The 24,347-nt window shown below is 53.1% G+C and overlaps 1 protein-coding gene across 1 annotated transcript in view; it reads left to right on the top strand.

Moving 5' to 3' along the window:
- The window catches only part of LOC140372408 (ethanolamine kinase 1-like), a gene marked incomplete at its 5' end in the record, with an annotated part of 24,704 nt that extends 1,112 nt beyond the window's left edge, over window positions 1-23,592 (top strand). Inside the window, 2 exons of the mRNA XM_072459506.1 lie at window positions 20,917-20,990; window positions 23,421-23,592. Of these exons, the coding sequence (XP_072315607.1) occupies window positions 20,917-20,990; window positions 23,421-23,589 (243 nt within the window). The remainder of the gene's footprint in view (window positions 1-20,916; window positions 20,991-23,420) is intronic.
- Between the last annotated feature and the right edge of the window lie 755 nt (window positions 23,593-24,347).

The raw sequence follows: 24,347 nt of genomic DNA, 5'->3' as shown, positions 1-24,347 counted from the left end.
ACCAAGCACAGCCCTGTCCCACTCCTCTCTCCAGAGTCATATTTTGGCCTGGTGCATTCTGTGAATGGACTAAACTAGTGCAGCGGAGTATTACTGCCCCATGTGGACGAGGTCATCACTGGAGTGTTACTGCCCCATGTGGACGAGGTCATCACTGGAGTGTTACTGCCCCATGTGTACGAGGTCATCACTGGAGTGTTACTGCCCCATGTGGACGAGGTCATCACTGGAGTGTTACTGCCCCATGTGGACGAGGTCATCACTGGAGTGTTACTGCCCCATGTGGACGAGGTCAGCACTGGAGTGTTACTGCCCCATGTGGACGAGGTCATCACTGGAGTGTTACTGCCCCATGTGTACGAGGTCATCACTGGAGTATTACTGCCCCATGTGGACGAGGTCATCACTGGAGTGTTACTGCCCCATGTGGACGAGGTCAGCACCGGAATGTTACTGCCCCATGTGGACGAGGTCATAACCGGAGTATTAATGCCCCATGTGGACGAGGTCATCACTGGAGTGTTACTGCCCCATGTGGACAAGGTCATCACTGGAGTGTTACTGCCCCATGTGGACGAGGTCATCACTGGAGTGTTACTGCCCCATGTGGACGAGGTCCGCACCGGAATGTTACTGCCCCATGTGGACGAGGTCATCACTGGAGTGTTACTGCCCCATGTGGACGAAGTCATCACTGGAGTGTTACTGCCCCATGTGGACGAGGTCAGCACCGGAATGTTACTGCCCCATGTGGACGAGGTCATCACCGGAGTGTTACTGCCCCATGTGGACGAGGTCAGCACCGGAATGTTACAGCCCCATGTGGACGAGGTCATCACCGGAGTGTTACTGCCCCATGTGGACGAGGTCAACACCGGAATGTTACTGCCCCATGTGGACGAGGTCATCACCGGAGTGTTACTGCCCCATGTGGACGAGGTCAGCACCGGAATGTTACTGCCCCATGTGGACGAGGTCATCACTGGAGTGTTACTGCCCCATGTGGACGAGGTCATCACTGGAGTGTTACTGCCCCATGTGGACGAGGTCAGCACTGGAGTATTACTGCCCCATGTGGACGAGGTCCTCACCGGAGTGTTACTGCCCCATGTGGACGAGGTCAGCACTGGAGTGTTACTGCCCCATGTGGACGAGGTCATCACTGGAGTGTTACTGCCCCATGTGGACGAGGTCATCACTGGAGTATTACTGCCCCAGGTGGACGAGGTCATCACTGGAGTATTACTGCCCCATGTGGACGAGGTCATCACTGGAGTGTTACTGCCCCATGTGGACGAGGTCAGCACTGGAGTGTTACTGCCCCATGTGGACGAGGTCATCACTGGAGTGTTACTGCCCCATGTGGACGAGGTCAGCACTGGAGTGTTACTGCCCCATGTGGACGAGGTCATCACTGGAGTGTTACTGCCCCATGTGGACGAGGTCAGCACCGGAATGTTACTGCCCCATGTGGACGAGGTCAGCACCGGAATGTTACTGCCCCATGTGGACGAGGTCAGCAGCGGAATGTTACTGCCCCATGTGGACGAGGTCATCACTGGAGTGTTACTGCCCCATGTGGACGAGGTCATCACTGGAGCGTTACTGCCCCATGTGGACGAGGTCAGCACCGGAATGTTACTGCCCCATGTGGACGAGGTCATCACTGGAGTGTTACTGCCCCATGTGGACGAGGTCATCACTGGAGTGTTACTGCCCCATGTGGACGAGGTCATCACTGGAGCGTTACTGCCCCATGTGGACGAGGTCATCACTGGAGTGTTACTGCCCCATGTGGACGAGGTCAGCACCGGAATGATACTGCCCCATGTGGACGAGGTCATCACCGGAGTGTTACTGCCCCATGTGGACGAGGTCATCACCAGAGTGTTACTGCCCCATGTGGACGAGGTCAGCACTGGAGTGTTACTGCCCCATGTGGACGAAGTCATCACTGGAATGTTACTGCACCCTTGTGGACGAGGTCAGCACCGGAATGTTACTGCCCAATGTGGACGAGGTCAGCACTGGAGTGTTACTGCCCCATGTGGACGAGGTCATCACTGGAGTGTTACTGCCCCATGTGGACGAGGTCATCACTGGAGTGTTACTGCCCCATGTGGACGAGGTCAGCACCGGAATGTTACTGCCCCATGTGGACGAGGTCAGCACCGGAATGTTACTGCCCCATGTGGACGAGGTCAGCACCGGAATGTTACTGCCCCATGTGGACGAGGTCATCACTGGAGTGTTACTGCCCCATGTGGACGAGGTCATCACTGGAGCGTTACTGCCCCATGTGGACGAGGTCAGCACCGGAATGTTACTGCCCCATGTGGACGAGGTCATTACCGGAGTGTTACTGCCCCATGTGGACGAGGTCAGCACCGGAATGTTACTGCCCCATGTGGACGAGGTCATCACCGGAGTGTTACTGCCCCATGTGGACGAGGTCCTCACTGGAGTGTTACTGCCCCATTTGGACGAGGTCAGCACTGGAGTGTTACTGCCCCATGTGGACGAAGTCATCACTGGAGTGTTACTGCCCCATGTGGACGAGGTCAATACTGGAGTGTTACTGCCCCATGTGGACGAGGTCATCACTGGAGTGTTACTGCCCCATGTGGACGAGGTCATCACCGGAGTGTTACTGCCCCTTGTGGACGAGGTCATCACTGGAGTGTTACTGCCCCATGTGGACGAGGTCATAACTGGAGTGCTACTGCCCCATGTGGACGAGGTCATCACTGGAGTGTTACTGCCCCATGTGGACGAGGTCAGCACCGGAATGTTACTGCCCAATGTGGACGAGGTCATCACTGGAGTGTTACTGCCCCATGTGGACGAGGTCATCACTGGAGTATTACTGCCCCATGTGGACGATGTCATCACTGGAGTGTTACTGCCCCATGTGGACGAGGTCATCACTGGAGTGTTACTGCCCCATGTGGACGAGGTCATCACTGGAGTGTTACTGCCCCATGTGGACGAGGTCATCACTGGAGTGTTACTGCCCCATGTGGACGAGGTCATCACTGGACTGTTACTGCCCCATGTGGACGAGGTCATCACTGGACTGTTACTGCCCCATGTGGACGAGGTCATCACTGGAGTGTTACTGCCCCATGTGGACGAGGTCAGCACTGGAGTGTTACTGCCCCATGTGGACGAGGTCATCACTGGAGTGTTACTGCCCCATGTGGACGAGGTCATCACTGGAGTGTTACTGCCCCATGTGGACGAGGTCAGCACCAGAATGTTACTGCCCCATGTGGACGAGGTCATAACTGGAGTGTTACTGCCCCATGTGGATGAGGTCATCACTGGAGTGTTACTGCCCCATGTGGACGAGGTCATCACTGGAGTGTTACTGCCCCATGTGGACGAGGTCATCACTGGAGTGTTACTGCCCCATGTGGACGAGGTCAGCACTGGAGTGTTACTGCCCCATGTGGACGAGGTCATCACTGGAGTGTTACTGCCCCATGTGGACGAGGTCATCACTGGAGTGTTACTGCCCCATGTGGACGAGGTCAGCACCAGAATGTTACTGCCCCATGTGGACGAGGTCATAACTGGAGTGTTACTGCCCCATGTGGACGAGGTCATCACTGGAGTGTTACTGCCCCATGTGGACGAGGTCAGCACTAGAGTTTTACTGCCCCATGTGGACGAGGTCATCACTGGAGTGTTACTGGCCCATGTGGACGAGGTCATCACTGGAGTGTTACTGCCCCATGTGGACGAGGTCATCACTGGAGTGTTACTGCCCCATGTGGACGAGGTCATCACTGGAGTGTTACTGCCCCATGTGGACGAGGTCATCACTGGAGTGTTACTGCCCCATGTGGACGAGGTCAGCACCAGAATGTTACTGCCCCATGTGGACGAGGTCATAACTGGAGTGTTACTGCCCCATGTGGACAAGGTCATCACTGGAGTTTTACTGCCCCATGTGGACGAGGTCAGCACTGGAGTTTTACTGCCCCATGTGGACGAGGTCATCACTGGAGTGTTACTGGCCCATGTGGACGAGGTCATCACTGGAGTGTTACTGCCCCATGTGGACGAGGTCATCATTGGAGTGTTACTGCCCCATGTGGACGAGGTCATCACTGGAGTGTTACTGCCCCATGTGGACGAGGTCATCACTGGAGTATTACTGCCCCATGTGGACGATGTCATCACTGGAGTGTTACTGCCCCATGTGGACAAGGTCATCACTGGAGTGTTACTGCCCCATGTGGACGAGGTCATCACTGGAGTGTTACTGCCCCATGTGGACGAGGTCATCACTGGAGTGTTACTGCCCCATGTGGACGAGGTCATCACTGGACTGTTACTGCCCCATGTGGACGAGGTCATCACTGGACTGTTACTGCCCCATTTGGACGAGGTCAGCACTGGAGTGTTACTGCCCCATGTGGACGAAGTCATCACTGGAGTGTTACTGCCCCATGTGGACGAGGTCAACACCGGAATGTTACTGCCCCATGTGGACGAGGTCATCACCGGAGTGTTACTGCCCCATGTGGACGAGGTCAGCACCGGAATGTTACTGCCCCATGTGGACGAGGTCATCACTGGAGTGTTACTGCCCCATGTGGACGAGGTCATCACTGGAGTGTTACTGCCCCATGTGGACGAGGTCAGCACTGGAGTATTACTGCCCCATGTGGACGAGGTCCTCACCGGAGTGTTACTGCCCCATGTGGACGAGGTCAGCACTGGAGTGTTACTGCCCCATGTGGACGAGGTCATCACTGGAGTGTTACTGCCCCATGTGGACGAGGTCATCACTGGAGTATTACTGCCCCAGGTGGACGAGGTCATCACTGGAGTATTACTGCCCCATGTGGACGAGGTCATCACTGGAGTGTTACTGCCCCATGTGGACGAGGTCAGCACTGGAGTGTTACTGCCCCATGTGGACGAGGTCATCACTGGAGTGTTACTGCCCCATGTGGATGAGGTCAGCACTGGAGTGTTACTGCCCCATGTGGACGAGGTCATCACTGGAGTGTTACTGCCCCATGTGGACGAGGTCAGCACCGGAATGTTACTGCCCCATGTGGACGAGGTCAGCACCGGAATGTTACTGCCCCATGTGGACGAGGTCAGCAGCGGAATGTTACTGCCCCATGTGGACGAGGTCATCACTGGAGTGTTACTGCCCCATGTGGACGAGGTCATCACTGGAGCGTTACTGCCCCATGTGGACGAGGTCAGCACCGGAATGTTACTGCCCCATGTGGACGAGGTCATCACTGGAGTGTTACTGCCCCATGTGGACGAGGTCATCACTGGAGTGTTACTGCCCCATGTGGACGAGGTCATCACTGGAGCGTTACTGCCCCATGTGGACGAGGTCATCACTGGAGTGTTACTGCCCCATGTGGACGAGGTCAGCACCGGAATGATACTGCCCCATGTGGACGAGGTCATCACCGGAGTGTTACTGCCCCATGTGGACGAGGTCATCACCAGAGTGTTACTGCCCCATGTGGACGAGGTCAGCACTGGAGTGTTACTGCCCCATGTGGACGAAGTCATCACTGGAATGTTACTGCACCCTTGTGGACGAGGTCAGCACCGGAATGTTACTGCCCAATGTGGACGAGGTCAGCACTGGAGTGTTACTGCCCCATGTGGACGAGGTCATCACTGGAGTGTTACTGCCCCATGTGGACGAGGTCATCACTGGAGTGTTACTGCCCCATGTGGACGAGGTCAGCACCGGAATGTTACTTCCCCATGTGGACGAGGTCAGCACCGGAATGTTACTGCCCCATGTGGACGAGGTCAGCACCGGAATGTTACTGCCCCATGTGGACGAGGTCATCACTGGAGTGTTACTGCCCCATGTGGACGAGGTCATCACTGGAGCGTTACTGCCCCATGTGGACGAGGTCAGCACCGGAATGTTACTGCCCCATGTGGACGAGGTCATTACCGGAGTGTTACTGCCCCATGTGGACGAGGTCAGCACCGGAATGTTACTGCCCCATGTGGACGAGGTCATCACCGGAGTGTTACTGCCCCATGTGGACGAGGTCCTCACTGGAGTGTTACTGCCCCATTTGGACGAGGTCAGCACTGGAGTGTTACTGCCCCATGTGGACGAAGTCATCACTGGAGTGTTACTGCCCCATGTGGACGAGGTCAATACTGGAGTGTTACTGCCCCATGTGGACGAGGTCATCACTGGAGTGTTACTGCCCCATGTGGACGAGGTCATCACCGGAGTGTTACTGCCCCTTGTGGACGAGGTCATCACTGGAGTGTTACTGCCCCATGTGGACGAGGTCATAACTGGAGTGCTACTGCCCCATGTGGACGAGGTCATCACTGGAGTGTTACTGCCCCATGTGGACGAGGTCAGCACCGGAATGTTACTGCCCAATGTGGACGAGGTCATCACTGGAGTGTTACTGCCCCATGTGGACGAGGTCATCACTGGAGTATTACTGCCCCATGTGGACGATGTCATCACTGGAGTGTTACTGCCCCATGTGGACGAGGTCATCACTGGAGTGTTACTGCCCCATGTGGACGAGGTCATCACTGGAGTGTTACTGCCCCATGTGGACGAGGTCATCACTGGAGTGTTACTGCCCCATGTGGACGAGGTCATCACTGGAGTGTTACTGCCCCATGTGGACGAGGTCATCACTGGAGTGTTACTGCCCCATGTGGACGAGGTCATCACTGGAGTGTTACTGCCCCATGTGGACGAGGTCAGCACTGGAGTGTTACTGCCCCATGTGGACGAGGTCATCACTGGAGTGTTACTGCCCCATGTGGACGAGGTCATCACTGGAGTGTTACTGCCCCATGTGGACGAGGTCAGCACCAGAATGTTACTGCCCCATGTGGACGAGGTCATAACTGGAGTGTTACTGCCCCATGTGGATGAGGTCATCACTGGAGTGTTACTGCCCCATGTGGACGAGGTCATCACTGGAGTGTTACTGCCCCATGTGGACGAGGTCATCACTGGAGTGTTACTGCCCCATGTGGACGAGGTCAGCACTGGAGTGTTACTGCCCCATGTGGACGAGGTCATCACTGGAGTGTTACTGCCCCATGTGGACGAGGTCATCACTGGAGTGTTACTGCCCCATGTGGACGAGGTCAGCACCAGAATGTTACTGCCCCATGTGGACGAGGTCATAACTGGAGTGTTACTGCCCCATGTGGACGAGGTCATCACTGGAGTGTTACTGCCCCATGTGGACGAGGTCAGCACTAGAGTTTTACTGCCCCATGTGGACGAGGTCATCACTGGAGTGTTACTGGCCCATGTGGACGAGGTCATCACTGGAGTGTTACTGCCCCATGTGGACGAGGTCATCACTGGAGTGTTACTGCCCCATGTGGACGAGGTCATCACTGGAGTGTTACTGCCCCATGTGGACGAGGTCATCACTGGAGTGTTACTGCCCCATGTGGACGAGGTCAGCACCAGAATGTTACTGCCCCATGTGGACGAGGTCATAACTGGAGTGTTACTGCCCCATGTGGACAAGGTCATCACTGGAGTTTTACTGCCCCATGTGGACGAGGTCAGCACTGGAGTTTTACTGCCCCATGTGGACGAGGTCATCACTGGAGTGTTACTGGCCCATGTGGACGAGGTCATCACTGGAGTGTTACTGCCCCATGTGGACGAGGTCATCATTGGAGTGTTACTGCCCCATGTGGACGAGGTCATCACTGGAGTGTTACTGCCCCATGTGGACGAGGTCATCACTGGAGTATTACTGCCCCATGTGGACGATGTCATCACTGGAGTGTTACTGCCCCATGTGGACAAGGTCATCACTGGAGTGTTACTGCCCCATGTGGACGAGGTCATCACTGGAGTGTTACTGCCCCATGTGGACGAGGTCATCACTGGAGTGTTACTGCCCCATGTGGACGAGGTCATCACTGGACTGTTACTGCCCCATGTGGACGAGGTCATCACTGGACTGTTACTGCCCCATTTGGACGAGGTCAGCACTGGAGTGTTACTGCCCCATGTGGACGAAGTCATCACTGGAGTGTTACTGCCCCATGTGGACGAGGTCATCACTGGACTGTTACTGCCCCATGTGGACGAGGTCATCACTGGACTGTTACTGCCCCATGTGGACGAGGTCATCACTGGAGTGTTACTGCCCCATGTGGACGAGGTCAGCACTGGAGTGTTACTGCCCCATGTGGACAAGGTCATCACTGGAGTGTTACTGCCCCATGTGGACGAGGTCATCACTGGAGTGTTACTGCCCCATGTGGACGAGGTCATCACTGGAGTGTTACTGCCCCATGTGGACAAGGTCATCACTGGAGTGTTACTGCCCCATGTGGACGAGGTCAGAACTGGAGTGTTACTGCCCCATGTGGACGAGGTCATCACTGGAGTGTTACTGCCCCATGTGGACGAGGTCATCACTGGAGTGTTATTGCCCCATGTGGGCGAGGTCAGCACCAGAATGTTACTGCCCCATGTGGACGAGGTCATAACTGGAGTGTTACTGCCCCATGTGGACGAGGTCATCACTGGAGTGTTACTGCCCCATGTGGACGAGGTCAGCACTAGAGTTTTACTGCCCCATGTGGACGAGGTCATCACTGGAGTGTTACTGGCCCATGTGGACGAGGTCATCACTGGAGTGTTACTGCCCCATGTGGACGAGGTCATCACTGTAGTGTTACTGCCCCATGTGGACGAGGTCATCACTGGAGTGTTACTGCCCCATGTGGACGAGGTCAGCACCAGAATGTTACTGCCCCATGTGGACGAGGTCATAACTGGAGTGTTACTGCCCCATGTGGACGAGGTCATCACTGGAGTGTTACTGCCCCATGTGGACGAGGGCAGCACTGGAGTTTTACTGCCCCATGTGGACGAGGTCATCACTGGAGTGTTACTGGCCCATGTGGACGAGGTCATCACTGGAGTGTTACTGCCCCATGTGGACGAGGTCATCATTGGAGTGTTACTGCCCCATGTGGACGAGGTCATCACTGGAGTGTTACTGCCCCATGTGGACGAGGTCATCACTGGAGTATTACTGCCCCATGTGGACGATGTCATCACTGGAGTGTTACTGCCCCATGTGGACAAGGTCATCACTGGAGTGTTACTGCCCCATGTGGACGAGGTCATCACTGGAGTGTTACTGCCCCATGTGGACGAGGTCATCACTGGAGTGTTACTGCCCCATGTGGACGAGGTCATCACTGGACTGTTACTGCCCCATGTGGACGAGGTCATCACTGGACTGTTACTGCCCCATGTGGACGAGGTCATCACTGGAGTATTACTGCCCCATGTGGACGAGGTCATCACTGGAGTGTTACTGCCCCATGTGGACGAGGTCATCACTGGAGTGTTACTGCCCCATGTGGACGAGGTCATCACTGGAGTGTTACTGCCCCATGTGGACGAGGTCATCACTGGAGTGTTACTGCCCCATGTGGACGAGGTCATCACTGGAGTGTTACTGCCCCATGTGGACGAGGTCAGCACTGGAGTGTTACTGCCCCATGTGGACGAGGTCATCACTGGAGTATTACTGCCCCATGTGGACGAGGTCATCACTGGAGTGTTACTGCCCATGTGGACGAGGTCAGCACCGGAATGTTACTGCCCCATGTGGACGAGGTCATAACCGGAGTATTAATGCCCCATGTGGACGAGGTCATCACTGGAGTGTTACTGCCCCATGTGGACAAGGTCATCACTGGAGTGTTACTGCCCCATGTGGACGAGGTCATCACTGGAGTGTTACTGCCCCATGTGGACGAGGTCCGCACCGGAATGTTACTGCCCCATGTGGACGAGGTCATCACTGGAGTGTTACTGCCCCATGTGGACGAAGTCATCACTGGACTGTTACTGCCCCATGTGGACGAGGTCAGCACCGGAATGTTACTGCCCCATGTGGACGAGGTCATCACCGGAGTGTTACTGCCCCATGTGGACGAGGTCAGCACCGGAATGTTACAGCCCCATGTGGACGAGGTCATCACCGGAGTGTTACTGCCCCATGTGGACGAGGTCAACACCGGAATGTTACTGCCCCATGTGGACGAGGTCATCACCGGAGTGTTACTGCCCCATGTGGACGAGGTCAGCACCGGAATGTTACTGCCCCATGTGGACGAGGTCATCACTGGAGTGTTACTGCCCCATGTGGACGAGGTCATCACTGGAGTGTTACTGCCCCATGTGGACGAGGTCAGCACCGGAATGATACTGCCCCATGTGGACGAGGTCATCACCGGAGTGTTACTGCCCCATGTGGACGAGGTCATCACCAGAGTGTTACTGCCCCATGTGGACGAGGTCCTCACCGGAGTGTTACTGCCCCATGTGGACGAGGTCAGCACTGGAGTGTTACTGCCCCATGTGGACGAGGTCATCACTGGAGTGTTACTGCCCCATGTGGACGAGGTCATCACTGGAGTATTACTGCCCCATGTGGACGAGGTCATCACTGGAGTGTTACTGCCCCATGTGGACGAGGTCAGCACTGGAGTGTTACTGCCCCATGTGGACGAGGTCAGCACTGGAGTGTTACTGCCCCATGTGGACGAGGTCAGCACTGGAGTGTTACTGCCCCATGTGGACGAGGTCATCACTGGAGTGTTACTGCCCCATGTGGACGAGGTCATCACTGGAGTATTACTGCCCCATGTGGACGAGGTCATCACTGGAGTATTACTGCCCCATGTGGACGAGGTCATCACTGGAGTGTTACTGCCCCATGTGGACGAGGTCAGCACTGGAGTGTTACTGCCCCATGTGGACGAGGTCAGCACTGGAGTGTTACTGCCCCATGTGGACGAGGTCATCACTGGAGTGTTACTGCCCCATGTGGACGAGGTCAGCACCGGAATGTTACTGCCCCATGTGGACGAGGTCATCACTGGAGTGTTACTGCCCCATGTGGACGAAGTCATCACTGGAGTGTTACTGCCCCATGTGGACGAGGTCAGCACCGGAATGTTACTGCACCCTTGTGGACGAGGTCAGCACCGGAATGTTACTGCCCAATGTGGACGAGGTCAGCACTGGAGTGTTACTGCCCCATGTGGACGAGGTCATCACTGGAGTGTTACTGCCCCATGTGGACGAGGTCATCACTGGAGAGTTACTGCCCCATGTGGACGAGGTCAGCACCGGAATGTTACTTCCCCATGTGGACGAGGTCAGCACCGGAATGTTACTGCCCCATGTGGACGAGGTCAGCACCGGAATGTTACTGCCCCATGTGGACGAGGTCATCACTGGAGTGTTACTGCCCCATGTGGACGAGGTCATCACTGGAGCGTTACTGCCCCATGTGGACGAGGTCAGCACCGGAATGTTACTGCCCCATGTGGACGAGGTCATTACCGGAGTGTTACTGCCCCATGTGGACGAGGTCAGCACCGGAATGTTACTGCCCCATGTGGACGAGGTCATCACCGGAGTGTTACTGCCCCACGTGGACGAGGTCCTCACTGGAGTGTTACTGCCCCATGTGGACGAGGTCAGCACTGGAGTGTTACTGCCCCATGTGGACGAAGTCATCACTGGAGTGTTACTGCCCCATGTGGACGAGGTCATCACTGGAGTGTTACTGCCCCATGTGGACGAGGTCATCACTGGAGTGTTACTGCCCCATGTGGACGAGGTCATCACCGGAATGTTACTGCCCCTTGTGGACGAGGTCATCACTGGAGTGTTACTGCCCCATGTGGACGAGGTCATAACTGGATTGCTACTGCCCCATGTGGACGAGGTCATCACTGGAGTGTTACTGCCCCATGTGGACGAGGTCAGCACCGGAATGTTACTGCCCCATGTGGACGAGGTCATCACTGGAGTGTTACTGCCCCATGTGGACGAGGTCATCACTGGAGTATTACTGCCCCATGTGGACGATGTCATCACTGGAGTGTTACTGCCCCATGTGGACAAGGTCATCACTGGAGTGTTACTGCCCCATGTGGACGAGGTCATCACTGGAGTGTTACTGCCCCATGTGGACGAGGTCATCACTGGAGTGTTACTGCCCCATGTGGACGAGGTCATCACTGGACTGTTACTGCCCCATGTGGACGAGGTCATCACTGGACTGTTACTGCCCCATGTGGACGAGGTCATCACTGGAGTGTTACTGCCCCATGTGGACGAGGTCAGCACTGGAGTGTTACTGCCCCATGTGGACGAGGTCATCACTGGAGTGTTACTGCCCCATGTGGACGAGGTCATCACTGGAGTGTTACTGCCCCATGTGGACGAGGTCAGCACCAGAATGTTACTGCCCCATGTGGACGAGGTCATAACTGGAGTGTTACTGCCCCATGTGGACGAGGTCATCACTGGAGTGTTACTGCCCCATGTGGACGAGGTCAGCACTGGAGTTTTACTGCCCCATGTGGACGAGGTCATCACTGGAGTGTTACTGGCCCATGTGGACGAGGTCATCACTGGAGTGTTACTGCCCCATGTGGACGAGGTCATCACTGGAGTGTTACTGCCCCATGTGGACGAGGTCATCACTGGAGTGTTACTGCCCCATGTGGACGAGGTCATCACTGGAGTGTTACTGCCCCATGTGGACGAGGTCAGCACCAGAATGTTACTGCCCCATGTGGACGAGGTCATAACTGGAGTGTTACTGCCCCATGTGGACGAGGTCATCACTGGAGTGTTACTGCCCCATGTGGACGAGGTCAGCACTGGAGTTTTACTGCCCCATGTGGACGAGGTCATCACTGGAGTGTTACTGGCCCATGTGGACGAGGTCATCACTGGAGTGTTACTGCCCCATGTGGACGAGGTCATCATTGGAGTGTTACTGCCCCATGTGGACGAGGTCATCACTGGAGTGTTACTGCCCCATGTGGACGAGGTCATCACTGGAGTATTACTGCCCCATGTGGACGATGTCATCACTGGAGTGTTACTGCCCCATGTGGACAAGGTCATCACTGGAGTGTTACTGCCCCATGTGGACGAGGTCATCACTGGAGTGTTACTGCCCCATGTGGACGAGGTCATCACTGGAGTGTTACTGCCCCATGTGGACGAGGTCATCACTGGACTGTTACTGCCCCATGTGGACGAGGTCATCACTGGACTGTTACTGCCCCATGTGGACGAGGTCATCACTGGAGTGTTACTGCCCCATGTGGACGAGGTCAGCACTGGAGTGTTACTGCCCCATGTGGACGAGGTCAGCACTGGAGTGTTACTGCCCCATGTGGACGAGGTCATCACTGGAGTGTTACTGCCCATGTGGACGAGGTCATCACTGGAGTATTACTGCCCCATGTGGACGAGGTCATCACTGGAGTATTACTGCCCCATGTGGACGAGGTCATCACTGGAGTGTTACTGCCCCATGTGGACGAGGTCAGCACTGGAGTGTTACTGCCCCATGTGGACGAGGTCCGCACTGGAGTTTTACTGCCCCATGTGGACGAGGTCATCACTGGAGTGTTACTGGCCCATGTGGACGAGGTCATCACTGGAGTGTTACTGCCCCATGTGGACGAGGTCATCACTGGAGTGTTACTGCCCCATGTGGACGAGGTCATCACTGGAGTGTTACTGCCCCATGTGGACGAGGTCATCACTGGAGTGTTACTGCCCCATGTGGACGAGGTCAGCACCAGAATGTTACTGCCCCATGTGGACGAGGTCATAACTGGAGTGTTACTGCCCCATGTGGACGAGGTCATCACTGGAGTGTTACTGCCCCATGTGGACGAGGTCAGCACTGGAGTTTTACTGCCCCATGTGGACGAGGTCATCACTGGAGTGTTACTGGCCCATGTGGACGAGGTCATCACTGGAGTGTTACTGCCCCATGTGGACGAGGTCATCATTGGAGTGTTACTGCCCCATGTGGACGAGGTCATCACTGGAGTGTTACTGCCCCATGTGGACGAGGTCATCACTGGAGTATTACTGCCCCATGTGGACGATGTCATCACTGGAGTGTTACTGCCCCATGTGGACAAGGTCATCACTGGAGTGTTACTGCCCCATGTGGACGAGGTCATCACTGGATTGTTACTGCCCCATGTGGACGAGGTCATCACTGGAGTGTTACTGCCCCATGTGGACGAGGTCATCACTGGAGTATTACTGCCCCATGTGGACGAGGTCATCACTGGAGTGTTACTGCCCCATGTGGACGAGGTCAGCACTGGAGTGTTACTGCCCCATGTGGACGAGGTCAGCACTGGAGTGTTACTGCCCCATGTGGACGAGGTCAGCACTGGAGTGTTACTGCCCCATGTGGACGAGGTCATCACTGGAGTGTTACTGCCCCATGTGGACGAGGTCATCACTGGAGTATTACTGCCCCATGTGGACGAGGTCATCACTGGAGTATTACTGCCCCATGTGGACGAGGTCATCACTGGAGTGTTACTGCCCCATGTGGACGAGGTCAGCACTGGAGTGTTACTGCCCCATGTGGACGAGGTCAGCACTGGAGTGTTACTGCCCCATGTGGACGAGGTCATCACTGGAGTGTTACTGCCCCATGTGGACGAGGTCAGCACCGGAATGTTACTGCCCCATGTGGACGAGGTCATCACTGGAGTGTTACTGCCCCATGTGGACGAAGTCATCACTGGAGTGTTACTGCCCCATGTGGACGAGGTCAGCACCGGAATGTTACTGCACCCTTGTGGACGAGGTCAGCACCGGAATGTTACTGCCCAATGTGGACGAGGTCAGCACTGGAGTGTTACTGCCCCATGTGGACGAGGTCATCACTGGAGTGTTACTGCCCCATGTGGACGAGGTCATCACTGGAGAGTTACTGCCCCATGTGGACGAGGTCAGCACCGGAATGTTACTTCCCCATGTGGACGAGGTCAGCACCGGAATGTTACTGCCCCATGTGGACGAGGTCAGCACCGGAATGTTACTGCCCCATGTGGACGAGGTCATCACTGGAGTGTTACTGCCCCATGTGGACGAGGTCAGCACCGGAATGTTACTGCCCCATGTGGACGAGGTCATCACTGGAGTGTTACTGCCCCATGTGGACGAGGTCATCACTGGAGCGTTACTGCCCCATGTGGACGAGGTCAGCACCGGAATGTTACTGCCCCATGTGGACGAGGTCATTACCGGAGTGTTACTGCCCCATGTGGACGAGGTCAGCACCGGAATGTTACTGCCCCATGTGGACGAGGTCATCACCGGAGTGTTACTGCCCCACGTGGACGAGGTCCTCACTGGAGTGTTACTGCCCCATGTGGACGAGGTCAGCACTGGAGTGTTACTGCCCCATGTGGACGAAGTCATCACTGGAGTGTTACTGCCCCATGTGGACGAGGTCATCACTGGAGTGTTACTGCCCCATGTGGACGAGGTCATCACTGGAGTGTTACTGCCCCATGTGGACGAGGTCATCACCGGAATGTTACTGCCCCTTGTGGACGAGGTCATCACTGGAGTGTTACTGCCCCATGTGGACGAGGTCATAACTGGAGTGCTACTGCCCCATGTGGACGAGGTCATCACTGGAGTGTTACTGCCCCATGTGGACGAGGTCAGCACCGGAATGTTACTGCCCCATGTGGACGAGGTCATCACTGGAGTGTTACTGCCCCATGTGGACGAGGTCATCACTGGAGTATTACTGCCCCATGTGGACGATGTCATCACTGGAGTGTTACTGCCCCATGTGGACAAGGTCATCACTGGAGTGTTACTGCCCCATGTGGACGAGGTCATCACTGGAGTGTTACTGCCCCATGTGGACGAGGTCATCACTGGAGTGTTACTGCCCCATGTGGACGAGGTCATCACTGGACTGTTACTGCCCCATGTGGACGAGGTCATCACTGGACTGTTACTGCCCCATGTGGACGAGGTCATCACTGGAGTGTTACTGCCCCATGTGGACGAGGTCAGCACTGGAGTGTTACTGCCCCATGTGGACGAGGTCATCACTGGAGTGTTACTGCCCCATGTGGACGAGGTCATCACTGGAGTGTTACTGCCCCATGTGGACGAGGTCAGCACCAGAATGTTACTGCCCCATGTGGACGAGGTCATAACTGGAGTGTTACTGCCCCATGTGGACGAGGTCATCACTGGAGTGTTACTGCCCCATGTGGACGAGGTCAGCACTGGAGTTTTACTGCCCCATGTGGACGAGGTCATCACTGGAGTGTTACTGGCCCATGTGGACGAGGTCATCACTGGAGTGTTACTGCCCCATGTGGACGAGGTCATCACTGGAGTGTTACTGCCCCATGTGGACGAGGTCATCACTGGAGTGTTACTGCCCCATGTGGACGAGGTCATCACTGGAGTGTTACTGCCCCATGTGGACGAGGTCAGCACCAGAATGTTACTGCCCCATGTGGACGAGGTCATAACTGGAGTGTTACTGCCCCATGTGGACGAGGTCATCACTGGAGTGTTACTGCCCCATGTGGACGAGGTCAGCACTGGAGTTTTACTGCCCCATGTGGACGAGGTCATCACTGGAGTGTTACTGGCCCATGTGGACGAGGTCATCACTGGAGTGTTACTGCCCCATGTGGACGAGGTCATCATTGGAGTGTTACTGCCCCATGTGGACGAGGTCATCACTGGAGTGTTACTGCCCCATGTGGACGAGGTCATCACTGGAGTATTACTGCCCCATGTGGACGATGTCATCACTGGAGTGTTACTGCCCCATGTGGACAAGGTCATCACTGGAGTGTTACTGCCCCATGTGGACGAGGTCATCACTGGAGTGTTACTGCCCCATGTGGACGAGGTCATCACTGGAGTGTTACTGCCCCATGTGGACGAGGTCATCACTGGACTGTTACTGCCCCATGTGGACGAGGTCATCACTGGACTGTTACTGCCCCATGTGGACGAGGTCATCACTGGAGTGTTACTGCCCCATGTGGACGAGGTCAGCACTGGAGTGTTACTGCCCCATGTGGACGAGGTCAGCACTGGAGTGTTACTGCCCCATGTGGACGAGGTCATCACTGGAGTGTTACTGCCCCATGTGGACGAGGTCATCACTGGAGTGTTACTGCCCATGTGGACGAGGTCATCACTGGAGTATTACTGCCCCATGTGGACGAGGTCATCACTGGAGTATTACTGCCCCATGTGGACGAGGTCATCACTGGAGTGTTACTGCCCCATGTGGACGAGGTCAGCACTGGAGTGTTACTGCCCCATGTGGACGAGGTCCGCACTGGAGTTTTACTGCCCCATGTGGACGAGGTCATCACTGGAGTGTTACTGGCCCATGTGGACGAGGTCATCACTGGAGTGTTACTGCCCCATGTGGACGAGGTCATCACTGGAGTGTTACTGCCCCATGTGGACGAGGTCATCACTGGAGTGTTACTGCCCCATGTGGACGAGGTCATCACTGGAGTGTTACTGCCCCATGTGGACGAGGTCAGCACCAGAATGTTACTGCCCCATGTGGACGAGGTCATAACTGGAGTGTTACTGCCCCATGTGGACGAGGTCATCACTGGAGTGTTACTGCCCCATGTGGACGAGGTCAGCACTGGAGTTTTACTGCCCCATGTGGACGAGGTCATCACTGGAGTGTTACTGGCCCATGTGGACGAGGTCATCACTGGAATGTTACTGCCCCATGTGGACGAGGTCATCATTGGAGTGTTACTGCCCCATGTGGACGAGGTCATCACTGGAGTGTTACTGCCCCATGTGGACGAGGTCATCACTGGAGTATTACTGCCCCATGTGGACGATGTCATCACTGGAGTGTTACTGCCCCATGTGGACAAGGTCATCACTGGAGTGTTACTGCCCCATGTGGACGAGGTCATCACTGGATTGTTACTGCCCCATGTGGACGAGGTCATCACTGGAGTGTTACTGCCCCATGTGGACGAGGTCATCACTGGACTGTTACTGCCCCATGTGGACGAGGTCATCACTGGACTGTTACTGCCCCATGTGGACGAGGTCATCACTGGAGTGTTACTGCCCCATGTGGACGAGGTCAGCACTGGAGTGTTACTGCCCCATGTGGACGAGGTCAGCACTGGAGTGTTACTGCCCCATGTGGACGAGGTCATCACTGGAGTGTTACTGCCCCATGTGGACGAGGTCATCACTGGAGTGTTACTGCCCATGTGGACGAGGTCATCACTGGAGTATTACTGCCCCATGTGGACGAGGTCATCACTGGAGTATTACTGCCCCATGTGGACGAGGTCATCACTGGAGTGTTACTGCCCCATGTGGACGAGGTCAGCACTGGAGTGTTACTGCCCCATGTGGACGAGGTCCGCACTGGAGTTTTACTGCCCCATGTGGACGAGGTCATCACTGGAGTGTTACTGCCCCATGTGGACGAGGTCAGCACTGGAGTGTTACTGCCCCATGTGGACGAGGTCCGCACTGGAGTTTTACTGCCCCATGTGGACGAGGTCATCACTGGAGTTTTACTGCCCCATGTGGACGAGGTCCGCACTGGAGTTTTACTGCCCCATGTGGACGAGGTCAGCACTGGAGTGTTACTGCCCCATGTGGACGAGGTCATCACTGGAGTGTTACTGCCCCATGTGGACGAGGTCATCACTGGAGTGTTACTGCCCATGTGGACGAGGTCATCACTGGAGTATTACTGCCCCATGTGGACGAGGTCATCACTGGAGTATTACTGCCCCATGTGGACGAGGTCATCACTGGAGTGTTACTGCCCCATGTGGACGAGGTCAGCACTGGAGTGTTACTGCCCCATGTGGACGAGGTCCGCACTGGAGTTTTACTGCCCCATGTGGACGAGGTCATCACTGGAGTGTTACTGCCCCATGTGGACGAGGTCAGCACTGGAGTGTTACTGCCCCATGTGGACGAGGTCCGCACTGGAGTTTTACTGCCCCATGTGGACGAGGTCATCACTGGAGTTTTACTGCCCCATGTGGACGAGGTCCGCACTGGAGTTTTACTGCCCCATGTGGACGAGGTCCGCACTGGAGTTTTACTGCCCCATGTGGACGAGGTCATCACTGGAGTGTTACTGCCCCATGTGGACGAGGTCAGCACTGGAGTTTTACTGCCCCATGTGAAGGTCATGAGGTCATGAAGGTCTTGAATGTCGTGAGGTCAAGAAGGGTATGAACTCTTGTCTCTCGCTCTTGTCTCTCGTTCTCGCGTCTCTCGTTCTCGCGTCTCTCGTCTCTCGTCACTGTGTCCCATGTCCTTAGACAAATGTCCCAGTGTTATGACCCTGAAGAGGTTTAACATATTTAAACGGAGACGAAGGCAAGTTTCAACAAGTTTATTAGGTTTTTCACCAATATAAATGCGAACTCCCGAACCCTCGTGCCCTAAAAATCACCCCAAAGTTATAAAAAGAGAGGTGGACCTGGTGGACCAGCCAAACAGAAATAAAATGGGAGCGACACCGGGCCAGCCCCGTATAGGGCCGTCGAAGCCGGTGCCGACACCTCTAACTAAATTACAAAAAGAAGGACACACCAAACCCACAATCCAGCCCCAAACAAAAGTGAAAATGGGACGACCGGTCCCACCAGGCCAAACAAAACAGGCTAATGCTACTGCTACTGAGAGCCAGCTGGGAGCAGGCCAGCCCGGTGCGTCCACGAAGCGGGACCGTAGCGGGATGGGCGGAGCCGAGCTGAGAGAGCCATGAGCCCATCCGGTCTCCATTTAAAGGCTCCAGGGCGCGGCCCGCGGCCGGGGGCCAATCTAATAACAAAACTAAACAGATCATTAGACAAAAACTGAACAGACAAAATATTATTATAACAAATAGGGAGGAAAAGTGCCCAAACCTAACACCCAGTGTCCCGTGTCCTTACACATGTCCCAGTGTCCCGTGTCCTTACACATGTCCCAGTGTCCCGTGTCCTTACACATGTCCCAGTGTCCCGTGTCCTTAGACACATGTCCCAGTGTCCCGTGTCCTTACACATGTCCCAGTGTCCCGTGTCCTTACACATGTCCCAGTGTCCCGTGTCCTTAGACACATGTCCCAGTGTCCCGTGTCCTTAGACACATGTCCCAGTGTCCCGTGTCCTTACACATGTCCCAGTGTCCCGTGTCCTTACACATGTCCCAGTGTCCCGTGTCCTTACACATGTCCCAGTGTCCCCTGTCCTTACACATGTCCCAGTGTCCCCTGTCCTTAGACACATGTCCCAGTGTCCCGTGTCCTTACACATGTCCCAGTGTCCCCTGTCCTTAGACACATGTCCCAGTGTCCCGTGTCCTTAGACACATGTCCCAGTGTCCCGTGTCCTTAGACACATGTCCCCTTAGACACATGTCCCAGTGTCCCGTGTCCTTAGACACATGTCCCAGTGTCCCGTGTCCTTAGACACATGTCCCCTTAGACACATGTCCCAGTGTCCCGTGTCCTTAGACACATATCCCCTTAGACACATGTCCCAGTGTCCCGTGTCCTTAGACACATGTCCCAGTGTCCCGTGTCCTTAGACACATGTCCCAGTGTCCCGTGTCCTTAGACACATGTCCCAGTGTCCCGTGTCCTTAGACAAATGTCCCAGTGTCCCGTGTCCTTAGACACATGTCCCCTTAGACACATGTCCCAGTGTCCCGTGTCCTTAGACACATGTCCCAGTGTCCCGTGTCTTTACACACATGTCCCAGTGTCCTGTGTCCTTAGACACATGTCCCAGTGTCCCGTGTCCTTAGACACATGTCCTAGTGTCCCGTGTCCTTAGACACATGTCCCAGTGTCCTGTGTCCTTAGACACATGTCCCAGTGTCCTGTGTCCTTAGACACATGTCCCAGTGTCCTGTGTCCTTAGACACATGTCCCAGTGTCCCGTGTACGTCCCAGTGTCCCGTGTCCTTAGACACATGTCCCAGTGTCCCGTGTCCTTAGACACATGTCCCAGTGTCCCGTGTGTGTGTTTCAGGCCTCTAACCTGTTCTGGGGGATGTGGGCGGTGCTTCAGTCCAGGTTTTCCACCATCGACTTCGACTTCAGCAGGTCTCTCTTTATTTAAACCTTTCTTTACACAGCAGGTCTCTCTTTATTTAAACCTTTCTTTACACAGCAGGTTCTCTCTTTATTCAAACCTTTCTTTACACAGCAGGTCTCTCTTTATTTAAACCTTTCTTTACACAGCAGGTCTCTCTTTATTTAAACCTTTCTTTACACAGCAGGTCTCTCTTTATTTAAACCTTTCTTTACACAGCAGGTCTCTCTTTATTTAAACCTTTCTTTACACAGCAGGTTCTCTCTTTATTTAAACCTTTCTTTACACAGCACTTCTCTCTTTATTTAAACCTTTCTTTACACAGCAGGTTCTCTCTTTATTTAAACCTTTCTTTACACAGCAGGTGTCTCTTTATTTAAACCTTTCTTTACACAGCAGGTCTCTCTTTATTTAAACCTTTCTTTACACAGCAGGTTCTCTCTTTATTTAAACCTTTCTTTACACAGCAGGGTCTCTCTTTATTTAAACCTTTCTTTACACAGCACTTCTCTCTTTATTTAAACCTTTCTTTACACAGCAGGTTCTCTCTTTATTTAAACCTTTCTTTACACAGCAGGTTCCCTCTTTATTTAAACCTTTCTTTACACAGCAGGTCTCTCTTTATTTAAACCTTTCTTTACACAGCAGGTTCTCTCTTTATTTAAACCTTTCTTTACACAGCAGGTTCTCTCTTTATTTAAACCTTTCTTTACACAGCAGGTCTCTCTTTATTTAAACCTTTCTTTACACAGCAGGTTCTCTCTTTATTTAAACCTTTCTTTACACAGCAGGTTCTCTCTTTATTTAAACCTTTCTTTACACAGCAGGTTCTCTCTTTATTTAAACCTTTCTTTACACAGCAGGTTCACTCTTTCTTTAAACCTTTCTTTACACAGCAGGTCTCTCTTTATTTAAACCTTTCTTTACACAGCAGGTTCTCTCTTTATTTAAACCTTTCTTTACACAGCAGGTTCTCTCTTTATTTAAACCTTTCTTTACACAGCAGGTTCTCTCTTTATTTAAACCTTTCTTTACACAGCAGGTTCTCTCTTTATTTAAACCTTTCTTTACACAGCAGGTTCTCTCTTTATTTAAACCTTTCTTTACACAGCAGGTTCTCTCTTTATTTAAACCTTTCTTTACACAGCAGGTTCTCTCTTTATTTAAACCTTTCTTTACACAGCAGGTCTCTCTTTATTTAAACCTTTCTTTACACAGCACTTCTCTCTTTATTTAAACCTTTCTTTACACAGCAGGTTCTCTCTTTATTTAAACCTTTCTTTACACAGCAGGTCTCTCTTTATTTAAACCTTTCTTTACACAGCAGGTTCTCTCTTTATTTAAACCTTTCTTTACACAGCAGGTGTCTCTTTATTTAAACCTTTCTTTACACAGCAGGTTCTCTCTTTATTTAAACCTTTCTTTACACAGCAGGTTCTCTCTTTATTTAAACCTTTCTTTACACAGCAGGTGTCTCTTTATTTAAACCTTTCTTTACACAGCAGGTCTCTCTTTATTTAAACCTTTCTTTACACAGCAGGTTCTCTCTTTATTCAAACCTTTCTTTACACAGCAGGTTCTCTCTTTATTTAAACCTTTCTTTACACAGCAGGTCTCTCTTTATTTAAACCTTTCTTTACACAGCAGGTTCTCTCTTTATTTAAACCTTTCTTTACACAGCAGGTCTCTCTTTATTCAAACCTTTCTTTACACAGCAGGTCTCTCTTTATTTAAACCTTTCTTTACACAGCAGGTCTCTCTTTATTCAAACCTTTCTTTACACAGCAGGTCTCTCTTTATTTAAACCTTTCTTTACACAGCAGGTCTCTCTTTATTTAAACCTTTCTTTACACAGCAGGTTCTCTCTTTATTTAAACCTTTCTTTACACAGCAGGTTCTCTCTTTATTCAAACCTTTCTTTACACAGCAGGTCTCTCTTTATTTAAACCTTTCTTTACACAGCAGGTTCTCTCTTTATTTAAACCTTTCTTTACACAGCAGGTCTCTCTTTATTTAAACCTTTCTTTACACAGCAGGTTCTCTCTTTATTTAAACCTTTCTTTACACAGCAGGTCTCTCTTTATTTAAACCTTTCTTTACACAGCAGGTTCTCTCTTTATTTAAACCTTTCTTTACACAGCAGGTCTCTCTTTATTCAAACCTTTCTTTACACAGCAGGTTCTCTCTTTATTTAAACCTTTCTTTACACAGCAGGTCTCTCTTTATTTAAACCTTTCTTTACACAGCAGGTTCTCTCTTTATTTAAACCTTTCTTTACACAGCAGGTTCTCTCTTTATTTAAACCTTTCTTTACACAGCAGGTTCTCTCTTTATTCAAACCTTTCTTTACACAGCAGGTCTCTCTTTATTTAAACCTTTCTTTACACAGCACTTCTCTCTTTATTCAAACCTTTCTTTACACACTGTCTGTTCTCTTTCAGTTACGCTGCAGCTCGACTCAACTTCTACTTTGAGAAAAGAGACACATACCTGGACCTGGACCTGGACCTGGACCTGGACCTGGACCTGGACCTGGATCTGGATCTGGACCTGGACCTGGATCTGAACCTGGATCTGGATCTGGATCTGGAGTCAAACCTCTGTCAATAAAAAATATTTGCCAATTTTTCTTGACTCTTTATCATAATTTATTTAACATTCAATAGAAAAAGCTGCACTTTTACTTGTTCAAAGTCAGTTTCGATGTATTTATTGTTTGAAAAAAGCCAGAATTACGCCTGGAAACATGTGATTTTCATGTATAAAATATCCAGCGTTAAAGATGATTTGTTTCTGCTTCTTGTTCTTTTATCGTTTTCTCCACGAAACACTTTCTTCAGATGTTCGTCTTTCATAAACGTCAATAATCTTCACTCAAACAGAGAAAAGCTGGAGTTCAAAGTGTGTTTGACTCATCGCCAGTAGCAACGAGAAAGACCCAAGTCCTCCAGACCAAGACTGGCCCCGACCCTGGTCCTGGTCCTGGTCCTGGTCCTGGTCCTGGTCCTGGTCCTGGTCCTGGTCCTGGTCCTGGTCCTGGTCCTGGTCCTGGTCCTGGTCCTGGTCCTGGCTCTCCAGGAGGGTCCGGCTCTTCTCCAGGAGGGTCCGGTCTCCAGGAGGGTCCGGCTCTTCTCCAAGAGGGCCCAGAGCCCAAACTGGGCGTGGAGATGAGGCCGACTACATCTAGTCGGAACCGCTCGACCTCTCGCACCAGCTCAGGCTCCGTCCCTCAGCGAGGAGACGTTCCATGTCCCCAGAGCCAGATTCTGTGAGCAGATATCCGGTCGTCGAGGCCCCCCCCTTCGACTGCTGCCACATTCTCTCTGCACCGGGCCCTCACGAGCCTCCTGCAGGTGGTCCACAGAAGC

The sequence above is a fragment of the Eucyclogobius newberryi genome, unplaced genomic scaffold (assembly GCF_026437365.1).
Source record: "Eucyclogobius newberryi isolate DKJ021-1_F unplaced genomic scaffold, fEucNew1.0.hap1 SCAF_229, whole genome shotgun sequence".
Taxonomy (NCBI): domain Eukaryota; kingdom Metazoa; phylum Chordata; class Actinopteri; order Gobiiformes; family Gobiidae; genus Eucyclogobius; species Eucyclogobius newberryi.
This window is presented reverse-complemented; position numbering and strand designations above follow the sequence as displayed.